Source organism: Oculina patagonica, chromosome 4 (assembly GCF_052425735.1).
Source record: "Oculina patagonica isolate OP01 chromosome 4, crgOcupat, whole genome shotgun sequence".
Lineage (NCBI taxonomy): Eukaryota > Metazoa > Cnidaria > Anthozoa > Scleractinia > Oculinidae > Oculina > Oculina patagonica.
In genome coordinates, this window is record NC_135761.1 from 14,160,509 (window position 1) to 14,172,317 (window position 11,809).

Here is an 11,809-nt window from a genome sequence, read left to right on the forward strand (position 1 = left end):
ACTCTCATGTGTGTAATACACCTCAGACCCTCTCATGCTAGGTAGCAGTGCATGGTAGTAAATTGAGGCATACGTACATGCAAAATGTTTACTGAGCTGAAGACAAATAATTTTTGTGTAAAATATATAAATGGAAATGGCATTTTAAACAAAGACTGTGCAACAGGTTGTGCTGATTTGAGTCAGCAGTTGGTTGCAGTACGTGAAGGATTGAAGATGCGTTACTGGTCTTGTTTTGACCCCATTCAAGGCTATAAAGGGGTTGTCCTTTTGCATAATGTGGGTGTATTTTTATGCAATCAATACAATACTGGTAATGGCCTGCTTGAAACTGGAATTTCTTTTCAGAATTCAAAGCTTCACTTCTGTTCCTTGATTTACTGCATTAACTACAGTGTGGTACATGTAGATATCAAATTTAATTTTTTTTACATGTTAAACAAATATATTTTTACAACCAAATTCAAAATACCAATACACTTAATTAATTGGCAAGCAAAACAATGATTTGCCACATATTCAAATTTATCAATTAATAAATAAAATAAAAATATTTTTTTGCTGTGGTACATTGTTTTGTGTTGAATAAACTGTAATATAAAAATATGTGAGAAATAGGTCAAAAAGGAAGCCAATTTAATTTTGGTAGTTTTGAACTTCTTTTTTAAGAGTCAGGGTGCTCATTTGGGATGAAGCACTAACTTGACTTTTTATTCTTGACATTCAATAGTACTTAAACTACAAAATGTGAACTTAGTGAAGCCATCCTTGATAGATTTAAAGCAATTTTTTAAAATAACAAAACACTTGCCTACTAACTAGAAGATGAGAGCATATGATAAAGTACACCTCTTGGAATAGGAGTGTTTTAATATCATATGGAAAATTATAGGGGCCCTTATCTTGGACATTTAATTGAGGAGCACTTGTTGGAAAGAGAGGCAATAAATCAAATCATTGCACACTTAATATTTTATTTAAAAAAAAAAACATCCTGCAAGTTTAGTAAATATCAGTACTTTTTTATTATTACATTCTTAAAATTTTCATTTTTATTGTTACATTCTACATTCAGACTTTTCAACTATGCAAACTTGACAAAAGAAAGTAAAAGTAATCCGGTAATCAATGCGAAGGAGAGCAGTAATCAATATGACAAAATTTCTACCCTCCCCTACCCCCAGAAAAGTAATCCACCCTTCCATTTTAGTACATTTTCTGTTTTCATTTAAGTTGCCATGTCGAATACTTTAAAAACCAGGTGATCTTTTTTAGAATCCTACAAATTTTTCCGGTTTTTCGATCCCCCTAGCCACCCTCAGAAAAAATACCGTAAAATTTTGTACCCCTCTAGAGTCCCCATAGATGTAGTGACGTCACCATTCTTGCAGCACGCACTCAACAAATGCTGAAGTGGTAGTCCACGACGAATTTGATCGCCAAACAATCACCACTTCAAGGGTTTTTTCCCTCTCTTTCTTCACTTTCGATACGTTTGGTTTTACTTCATAGTCGTTAAGAATTATCAAGGAAGCAAAATGCCGTTAGTTTTTCTCGAACAACTGCCTCTTCCATCGCTTCGGTCTTACGTGACTGTGAGTGTGCTGTTGTTCGTTTCGGACATTCTCTACGCCTTGAATGTGACTGTTGGTTCTGGCGAAAACGATGCGTCAAAAATATTCGATTTTATGTCTCAGGATAATTTCTGTTTCTGGGTAAGTTTTACAATGCCTTTGCGAAGTCCTATTTTACTGATAATTGGCCATTCTGCTAATGTTTGTTCTTTCATTTTGGTTTCTTCAGTCGAACTTGAACATGGCCTACTGTTGTTTATTTTTGTTTGGGAAAATTATCCAGAGAGTTGTGTTCGGAGACCTTCGCGCCGGTGAACTTCAGGTGAGTGAGAAAAGAAATTAAAACGTTTAACGTTTGCTAGAAGAGGTATGACTAGGCTTAATTAGCTAGCTTTGTGAACTTGTAATAACTTGTTGCCATGAGCAAAATTGAACCGCCAAAATTTCTCAAGTCTGGCATGGTGCGTGTAAAATCGTATCGAAGTTGAAATGCAAATATTGATCTTTCGTTGCATTTGGCTTTTTTCCTTCTTTTGAAATGAGTATTTGTCTTTGTCAGTGGGCCATTTGAATGTTCTGAAATGAACTTAACACTTATAATAGTATTGCATTTGTAAATCCCATTCGACCATCTTGAAAATATGGACGTCTTTCGCGACCTTTCGCAACCTATGTTAAGTCTAGTCCACCAACTTTCGAAGGAAATAAAAGTAGCTCGTGCTAATAAGTCTTAAATGAGAGCGTAATAAACGGGCTAAATAATTACAAAATACTTGAAGCCGTCTCGTGAAATTGTGTAAGTGAAGTCATAATCAGTTTCAGCAACTGAAACCGACTCCAATTTGAAGATAACTTTTCAAGAAAGACGTTTTTACAAATGCACAGTTGTGAATTTATACATAACTGTGTGAACAGTTTTAATGTGACTTTTATCCTTTTATTTACAGCAAATCCAAGATAGATTTTGGAATTTTATATTCTACAAGTTTATCTTTATCTTTGGAGTGCTAAATGTTCAGAAATTCAATGAAGTGATGTGGTGGACGGCTTGGTTCACTTTACTGGGTTTCTTCCATCTATTTACACAGCTTTGTAAGGACAGATTTGAATATGTAAGTACCATTTTTAAACGTTTATGTTGAATTGTTGTCCATGCGAGAAAGCAGACTTGTCATCAAGTGTGTTTTAAACTTACTGTAGCTGATGTTTCTTTGCACGCAACATGGAATCATTAGGGTGATGCTTACAGTGGGAGGTTTAATGGTTAGGGCACTTAACCATGGAAATAAAGTATATGACTTGTATGTCGAAACGTGTCCAAATAAAGTATATGCATGGATCATGAAATCTGGGTTTGAGGCCTGGCCGGGGTTGGTATGTTTGTGTTCTTGACAGAGACAACACGCCCACTTGAACGGTGTTTCTCCATTTAGGAGTATGAATCATCATCATCATCATTATTATCATTGTTGCTCATGCCACAAGATGGCCATAGGCTTCAGGAAGCATAGATGGGTAATTCAGAGAGTGGCGGGGGAAGGGGGGTGTGGTGTTAATGTTCCTAGTCACTTCATGTTAAGGCCGATTTATACGATACGATTTTGTCGCATGCGACAAGCTTCCGACACGCCTACGACAGTCAAAAGCGAGTTGTAGGTTTGATTTACATGACACAATTTGTGTTGTAGGCCTGTCGTAAGCATGTCGCAAACATGTTGCATGCGACAAAATCGTACTGTATAAATCGGCCTTTACTGAAACAGGAGGTACATGTACGCTCCTGCCTGGTGGACCCCTAGGATTGAATGTAGACATTGCCTTAACCTTAACTGTACTTGTAGTTTGTATTCTTGGTTTTCATGTTACGTCATAAAATTCTGAAATCAAAATTCACTAGGCCTGCTAAATTTTCGTTGTCATTAGGCGAAAGATAAACTAAAAATATATATTTTTGCAAATTTCCAGATCGATAGTGTTGTTCGTTTTTAAAACAGAGCATTTTGAATATTTGAGTTCTCCGTCGTATGTGACATCAAGCTGAGTGCCGTGACAAAGCTGTTTTGTTTGAAAAAAGGCCTTTTCTTTCCATTTTGTGCAGATTGAACATTTCAGATATAATAAGTGGTGTTTATGTGAAAGTGTACTAGCTCTTAAGCCAAGGATGGCCGCTGCTGTAAACAGAATTGAGTTCCAGATGGTTTCTCTGACATCACGGCGGCCATTACTGTGTCCCTCGGCAGGACACAGTCATGGCGGCTCCATACTAAGCTTTATAAATTTGCGTGGAAAGGTTCGGAAAATAACTCGTGAACGGTACACCGCACGGACCCGAAACTTGGAGAAATTGTTTATCTATTTATCATCTGTAATATTTGAAATTCATAGCTTCTGTAGTTGAATGGTTTCGAATTTATTTTTTGATTGCGTGACAGTGAAAACCAGCAATAAGTATGTGACAAAGTTAACGCAAGAGTATTTTCACTTGTCATGTATTTTTAGGCCAAAAAATAGACCTCTATTACTCTCAGAAATGTTTACTGAAGCAATGTTTTTGGTTGTTATTCTACTTGTACAACTGTACATGTATGACTCCTAGAAACAAAAACACACAGCTGAACTTGTACAAGAGGGTAGTATAGTAACTTAATTACTATGTATTTTTAACACTAATCTTTGACTTGTCTATTGTTTTAGCTATCTTTCTCACCCACAACATCTTCGTGGTCTCATGCAAAAGTCATTGGTTTGCTCAACACTCTGGTGTTATGTTGTAATGGACTGTTCTTCATTTGCCTTTTTGTTGGCTGGCCAGATGGCGTCCATACTTTTACATTCATGTTGGCTGAGGTATGAACATTATATTATGTTGTTTGATGTGTTTTGTATCAGCGATCTATTTTTCTTTTTAGTAACAGTAGATTTGGAAAACCTCAGCCTGATACTGTTTCTATTTTACATTTTATGACAACTGCGTACTTCCATAAATTATCCATACCTTTTTCATTTAAGAGATTTTTCCTAAGGACCCCTCCCCCCTCCACCCCTATTGAAATGTCAATTAAACTTTGTACATTTCTTTAAAGTTTTTGGCCTTTGAGACCCAAACCCCCCTCCCCACAGACCACGCTGCAGTTGTGAAGGAGACCTTTTGCCAGCATTGTTTACACTGTAAGAGTTTACACAATTTATCTTTACAAAGTAAACATTTTTTTTTCTTCCTTTTCAGTGTATGCTTTTACTTATCAAGATAGTCCATGGTCTTATTAGGTAAGTAAACTACGTGTATCTGCATGTACATATTAAATCAGTCTGTGATTTACAGTTACACATGATTATAAAGAACAGTTGACCACTGCCTTGTGAATATGGAGGATGGGTGCCTGGGATACCCGGGAGGACCTCCACTGAGGTCAGCCGGCCCTCCCCAGATAGAATAAAGCTGCCAAGGCTGGCAATCCCAACAAAACAGCCATGAGCCCCCACACACAGACACCCGTCACACTGATTAAATCAGTGGAAAAATGAATAACTAATAACAAGAAGCAGGGAAGGGAGGGAGGGAGGGGAAAAACTCGCAAAACATCCCTGAAAACCCTCCATGGAACGAAGACCTGACACCACGCTGTAATGTCCGAGAACGCAAAGCACTGAGCCTGACAAGAGCTAGTAGCCGCTGACCACCAGGACAGCTGACTACCCACTCGTTGTGGTTAACTTGGTTAACTTGCTTTATTTAACTTGGTTAAATCGCATTTAACCTCATTATTATAAACTTCCTTCTTTTCCTTCCCCTCTCCCTGCCCCCTCAATCAACCTTCAGATTTATGTCTACTCCCTAGGACTCTTTTCCACTTACATGTACCCCAAGCCTCCCCTGTTTTCAAATCAAAAATGGCAGCCTCTTGCTCAAAAACATACTCACCTGTGCTGTGGGCTAGGTATACACTGTATAATAAACTAAGCTGGCTATCCTTGTTTAGGTACGGTATCCATCTATGGGACGTTGGTCATACCAGCATGTGGGAAGGAAGAAGCACATGGAGTTACAACACAGATCTCATGATGGATTTAGCAATGTACATTGTGGACTTTGCTCATCACCTTCATATGCTGGTGAGGAATTATGTGCTAACAGCCGAAAAGCAGGGCTGCAATATTTATTTTTTTTTTTTTCACTTGAAAGGACATATGTCCTACTATGGCACCATCTTCGTCGGACAAAACAAAATTTGGTTGGACATCACCAAAAACAATTAAGGTCGAATTTTATTCATTGTTGCAAAAATTTTGTCCGGACATCATGTCCAATCACACTTAGGATTTCGTCAGACACGAGCTAATTTGGGTCGGCCGATGACCGACTGTTATTTGCAGCCCTGGAATAGCCTTTCTTTTTGACATTTATTGAGTCACAAAGAAATGTTCGGAATCTTGCAAAGTTACACTGCCGGGGATGCTTGCTATCACTTATGACGAACATGCATTGAAATACTGGGTGGAAAAGAAAAGGTGTTTGTTTTGGTTTTTTATATTGCTGTGGATTTCAAAGAATTAAGCAGAAACCAAAATTAAATTGTCTCCTTGTTAACGTGATTATCAAATATCTATCACAAAATAAATCCCCAGGTACAGGCTTGACAGAAAATGTGTTTCCATTATTGTGGCTTTATCTGCCTCTCAATTTGTTGGGAGAGGGGAGCTGTCCAAACTCCAAGAAAATCACACACAGTATAGAATGTGGGACCATTTTTAAAAATCTTCTCTTTTGGAATACGTTTACTGGAATTATGATTAGTTTGAAACTATAAAAAATTGTACTAAGTCCTGCAATTAAACTGTGTCGCTATTTTTATACATTACAGCTGTGGTCAAATATCTTCTTAAGCATGGCCAGTTTGGTACTGTGTATGCAGCTTCGTCACCTTTTTTATGAGATCAAGAAAAAGTTGGCCAAGCACAGAAACTATGTCAGGATCATCAAGTGCATGGAGTCTAGGTGATTAAACAAATTTAGATTTTGTAATAGGCGGTATGGGTTCAGTGCCCATCTCCACCCAGCTGGGTACCAGCCCATTTAATGCTGGGGGGGGGGGTACCCTGCAGTGGACTAGCATCCCATCCAGGGGGGAGAGGAAATACTCCTAGTCGCTTCATGCTTCAGTAACCCGGATATGCGCCGGTCTGATGGGCCACTTTGCTTGAAGGCAGACTTCCCCTTAACAATAGGTACATGTATAGCTGGCTGATCATGAGACAGTGCATGTATATTTTGTATATGCTGTGGTTTAAATTTATCTTTGGTTTAATATTTTTCAAGTCTTTTACTTGTATACTTTACTGTACAGAAATAACAAGATTGCACATGTTCTCACTGGTTTTGTTCAATTATCAGGTTTCCCTTGGCTACTGAAGAGGAGCTGATAAAGAATAATGACGACTGCGCTATTTGCTGGGATTCCATGAGCTCAGCAAGGAAGTTAACATGTGGCCATCTTTTCCACAAGTACTGTATAATTTAAAACTTGCAGTCTTTACTTCACCTTTTACAAATGTAGGAGTGGAGTCAGTTTTTACTTGTAATGGTTTTGCATTAGCTGAATGTTGGTCCAGACTTTCATAATACTCCTTGCACTTTCTGTGGTTTGCAGGGAGAAGGAAATGTTTCCACCTGCCTCTCCCTGAAACTAGACTGCGAGTTGTGCTCAAACTACCCACATTACTCCATTTGTTGTTATCTTACTCAAATATGTTCAAGGCGATAGTTCGAAGATTAAAAAAAGAAATAATATTATAGAGAGCTGTTGAGAGTGTTGTTGATCTTTGCTATAGACACTGTTTTGTACTTGTCTCTGACATTGGTTCTGTCAGCTTTTATAAAATTAATTATTTGAAAGTTAAATGGATCTACTTTGTTCAAATTATAAAGCAGCAGTTGTATCAATTTTCTTCTTGGTGATGCTTTCATCAAAAGCAGAGACTCAGTCTCACATAAGACAAAATTCTAACACGATACACTCCCATACCAGTATGTGACTATTAAATATTTTGCAAAACATGCCATGGAATCCTTAACACTGAACTTGGCTCTCTTTTGTTTAGCTCTTGCCTGAGGTCCTGGTTAGAGAACGACACCTCCTGTCCCACCTGCCGACAGTCCCTGGCCAGTGATCTGCAGCCCGAGCAGGAGGAAGAGAGGCAACCAAGAGGAATGGCGGCATTTATGATGGGGCGAGGCCTACGAAGAAACCACTTTTTCCACTTTGACGGTAGGTTTGTACAATGTACATGTATTTAGAGTGCCAAAACAATGCAAGTCTGTTAATGTGAAATAAACTTGTTGCTAACACAGTCCTGGCTGAAAGACAAGGGAAGAGGTCTGCATGCATAGAAAGTACTGTAGTTTACATCTGTACCTAATAACTGTTTTTGACAGTTCCAACCAATTTGGTGACGCAGCAATCCTGAATCGGTTAGTACAGCGCAGTTGTCCAAGTTATTTCTAGCTTAACTGCATTAATCTCACTTCTTGTTTCTTCAGGTTCTCAGATAGCAAGCTGGTTTCCAAGCTTTTCTGTGGAGGTCATGCACACAACAACAGTTGACAATGTAGCCGAAGGACAACTTCCTGAAAGCCGCATTGAGGCCATGGTGAGGTTTTTTCCTGTCTTATTTACAAGAGCGTAAAGGGGCTGTCTTGCAATTTTAGGCGATTTCGGCACTGACCAACTGGTCATAGAATTAACTGAAATATCACAATGATGGCTTAAAACCCTAAAAGAACTCAAAGAAACACAGAAAGGCCAAAAAAGGGGCATGGATGGGCAAAATTTGAGAACATTAAAAAGCATTACGTTTAGGTAAACTTGAAAAACATCTGTCCGACACTTTTCAAGTTTATCTCAATTTGTATGAAAGTGTCATTTACTATGCTCGAAAATCATCCTTGTTTGTTATGTGGTCTTGATTTTGCCAATAAAAGACTTTTGCTCTGCCAATTTGAAGTTTAGAGCTCTTAATTAACAAAAATAAATAGAATTAACTAAAATACCGTGGCAAAGCCACTTTAAGCATGTTTGGTTTAAGTTTAGCTACAAATGTTATGTAGGTCCTGCAAGTGTAAAATTCCAGCAAACAACACTCTGTTGAAACAGCAATAGAAGCCAATTAAATTATGACAAATGACAAGAATTAAAAATGTGAAAAATTGAGACAGCAGAGTTAGAGCTTTGCAAATTGTGATTTAAAGAGGTTAAAAATGCAGTCGGGGGACATGCATCCCCCCCCCCAAACAAAAGCCTCTTTCTTTAGCTTCATCCCTTACAGTGTCTTTTATCTTTCGCCTTTAAAAAAAAGTTTTGTACCCTGTTTTGTTCTGCAGTCATGGAGGAGGCAGCAGGGCCTAGTGGTTAGGGCGCTGAACTTGTAATCTGGTGGTCCCTGGTTCAAATCGTCCTCTCTGCCACTAGATGGATTTGTGTTCGGTAGCCCTGAATTCAACTCCCCTATGCTTTGTAAATAGCCAACTGGTCAGCCTTCTGCCATTTGGGATTTTTAACAAGTTCCTGTTCGATTTACAATATTTAGTTTATTTACTTACAATGTCATCAATTAGCCCAGCACTGCTAAAAACATTGACACTAAAATAAAAAGTTTTTTTTTTTATTTCGAGGCTGGCAAGGGCATCACATTTACCATTGATAATGATTGTTTTTTCTCTTCATGTTTTGTTGCTGGACTTGTTATTGTTTTTGCCACTTAGGTGTGATATTTCTAAACTAATAAAAACTTATATCAGGCCATGAATCTTTTTCTCCTAGGCACATCAAGTACAAGCCATGTTCCCACACATGCCATTCAACATCATCATGGACGATCTAAGACACACCCACTCACTAGAGGTCACTACTGATAACATTCTGGAAGGAAACATTGCTGTGCCATCTGTAAGTACTCTCTTGCAATAAGATTTAATACTGTAAAATTCCAGTTATAGGCCCATCTATTTGGAAACAAAAAAATACATTCGGTTATAAGCCCTCCCGAATATAAGCCCCCCTCTGCCCCGTGACAGTATTGAACAAGGTTAAAATATTGCTTTATTATGCGTTTTTTAACTTAGAAACATATTTCAATCAATACTCCCATGGCTTGTTCCAAAACGTTTTTTTTTTTTATTCTGCTTATAAGCCCTCCTGGATATAAGCCTCTCCGCTTATAAGCCCACCCAAAATAACCGGAATTCTGTTGTAAACTTGAACAGATTGAAGATAAAATCATGTGAAGTATCGGTATTTTGAAATAAATGATGAATTTTGCAAGTCACTGGATGCAGTCGTGTTAAATTTTAAGCCAAGGTATAGAAGTAACTATTTTTTAGTGTCAAATCTTGACTGGCACAAAGAATGAATTTGGCAAAAAAGGGGGTGACCCAGAAGTCAAATAAGATATGTTATCCTGGAATCTTGGTAACAAAATACCTAATACATGTACATCACATAATTATAGGTATGGACGCCTCCTGAAGAATCAGCACAAGAGGATTCTGAACTCTTACAGATAGCACACCCACGTAAGTGTCCATAGGTAACCAAAGTGTTTGCTTACCTGAACTCTGTTTGTACCTAAATCAGAACACTGTGACTTCTTATCTTGCAAAGCTGTGGAAAGAGGGGCTGAGCGGGGGTTCAGGGGGGATTTTAACAAAGTTAAAATTTGGAGTGAGTATTGTATCTTAGGTATGGGGAGGGGAGGGAGTGTCTCATTAGCACCTTCCTCTCTCCCCCTTAGGCCGAGAAGAGGATGTAATTATTTTAACAAAATGCTTATAGCCACTTTTAGTGTTATGTGCATAGCAGCTATCTTTGGACATCATCATCCTTCAATGGGCTGTTTGAAATGAGCCAATCAAAACCATTGCATACCGGTGTTTGTTTCATGGAAATTAGCCTACAAGTTCAGAAGGTCATGTTAGTGGGCTGTGATTTGTGGATTGTGATCCATCTTGTTTGTTTAGCATGTCGAAAGATGGATGTTTAAGAAAGCTGCTATGCACGTAAAACTGAAAATGGTGTAAGGGACATGTAGTTGTGAATATCCTTTCAGATTCAATGACAGCATCAGATACATATGAAGAGATTGAAAGCTTATCGACCGAGGAAGAACAGGGAAGCCCTTCAATAACAGAAGACATGTTTGAAGATGAGTTGGAGATGTGGAAACAGCAACCAGAGGAAGCCGCTCCATTAGAAGAGTTGAAGGAGCGAGAAGAAAGACCTTCACCAGAGGAAATAACAACAGTAAGAGACAGACATGTGGGTGCATCATCCTCTTCAGTGGAGTTTTCTTTGCAGCCTTCCATCAGACAATCCATGCTGTTAGCAAGAAAAGAGACAATGTTACAGCAAGCGAGAAGGTGAGCTATCAGTTAATATAACAATCAGGTCTATATGGGGTGTGAAACTACAGTCAACTCTGAACTTGTGGACACCTCACTTTTATGGATGCCCAGATATTACGGGCAGAAGTCGAAGCCCAGCGAATAAGGTGTCTGTTTAGTGAAAGTTGATTGCACAGAAGATAACTGCCATCTTAAAAATGTCTTCTATCCAAACCATGTCAATTTCTCATGTGTATGCAGGAACCAGCAATGTGCAGTAATTGAGGTTTTTTGAGATTTGAGCCATGCCAGGGTGCTCATGTTGTTTCAGTGCCTCTTCGTGTAGGAGTATAATAATAATTTAACTCCTGGCCTAAGAGGGGCACTTGGTAACTTGGCAAAAAATGCTGTGGTTGTTGAAGGAATCATCAATGGAGTAGTATCCCATGCTGTCAGTCAGCTACAAGTGCAGTGTATCATGTAAACCAGAGTTTACTGCCAATATACCGATTCTTTTAGCTTTCTTGCTCCTTTGATTGCTAGGATTAATGGGAAAATATTTCGGAAACTTGGAAACTTAACCACATGGAGTGGTTAATCGGTTGTGATTTATTTTTTGCAGGCGGTTCCTAGACAGAGAGGCTTCCAACAAGAGTGAAAGCAGCCAGTAGATGGTGTGATGTGAAACTGTTCACACTCGGGAGGCATCTGATGTTCACAGTCACTGATACTGTGGTAGTATTAGCCCAGGAGCCCTCCTTGCTGTTTAAAACCTCAGTAGATCTAAACAAGCAGCATAAACAGCTAACGGGGAATCATGACCCAGTGACTAGCTTATGTCTCTGTCACAGTGATGTAC

At 38.6% G+C, this 11,809-nt stretch overlaps 1 protein-coding gene across 1 annotated transcript in view; it reads left to right on the top strand.

Annotated features, from left to right (window-relative positions):
* The first annotated feature begins 1,379 nt into the window (after positions 1 to 1,379).
* LOC144651471 (E3 ubiquitin-protein ligase AMFR-like) overlaps positions 1,380 to 11,809 on the top strand; it is an 11,074-nt gene continuing 644 nt past the window's right edge. The window contains exons 1-14 of the mRNA XM_078511413.1: positions 1,380 to 1,715; positions 1,804 to 1,896; positions 2,522 to 2,686; positions 4,269 to 4,421; positions 4,801 to 4,841; positions 5,555 to 5,687; positions 6,437 to 6,570; positions 6,967 to 7,077; positions 7,674 to 7,840; positions 8,113 to 8,222; positions 9,392 to 9,517; positions 10,080 to 10,143; positions 10,677 to 10,986; positions 11,573 to 11,809. The exon at positions 11,573 to 11,809 is cut by the window's right edge and continues 644 nt beyond it. Of these exons, the coding sequence (XP_078367539.1) occupies positions 1,539 to 1,715; positions 1,804 to 1,896; positions 2,522 to 2,686; positions 4,269 to 4,421; positions 4,801 to 4,841; positions 5,555 to 5,687; positions 6,437 to 6,570; positions 6,967 to 7,077; positions 7,674 to 7,840; positions 8,113 to 8,222; positions 9,392 to 9,517; positions 10,080 to 10,143; positions 10,677 to 10,986; positions 11,573 to 11,621 (1,833 nt within the window). The 5' untranslated portion in view covers positions 1,380 to 1,538 and the 3' untranslated portion in view covers positions 11,622 to 11,809. The remainder of the gene's footprint in view (positions 1,716 to 1,803; positions 1,897 to 2,521; positions 2,687 to 4,268; positions 4,422 to 4,800; positions 4,842 to 5,554; positions 5,688 to 6,436; positions 6,571 to 6,966; positions 7,078 to 7,673; positions 7,841 to 8,112; positions 8,223 to 9,391; positions 9,518 to 10,079; positions 10,144 to 10,676; positions 10,987 to 11,572) is intronic.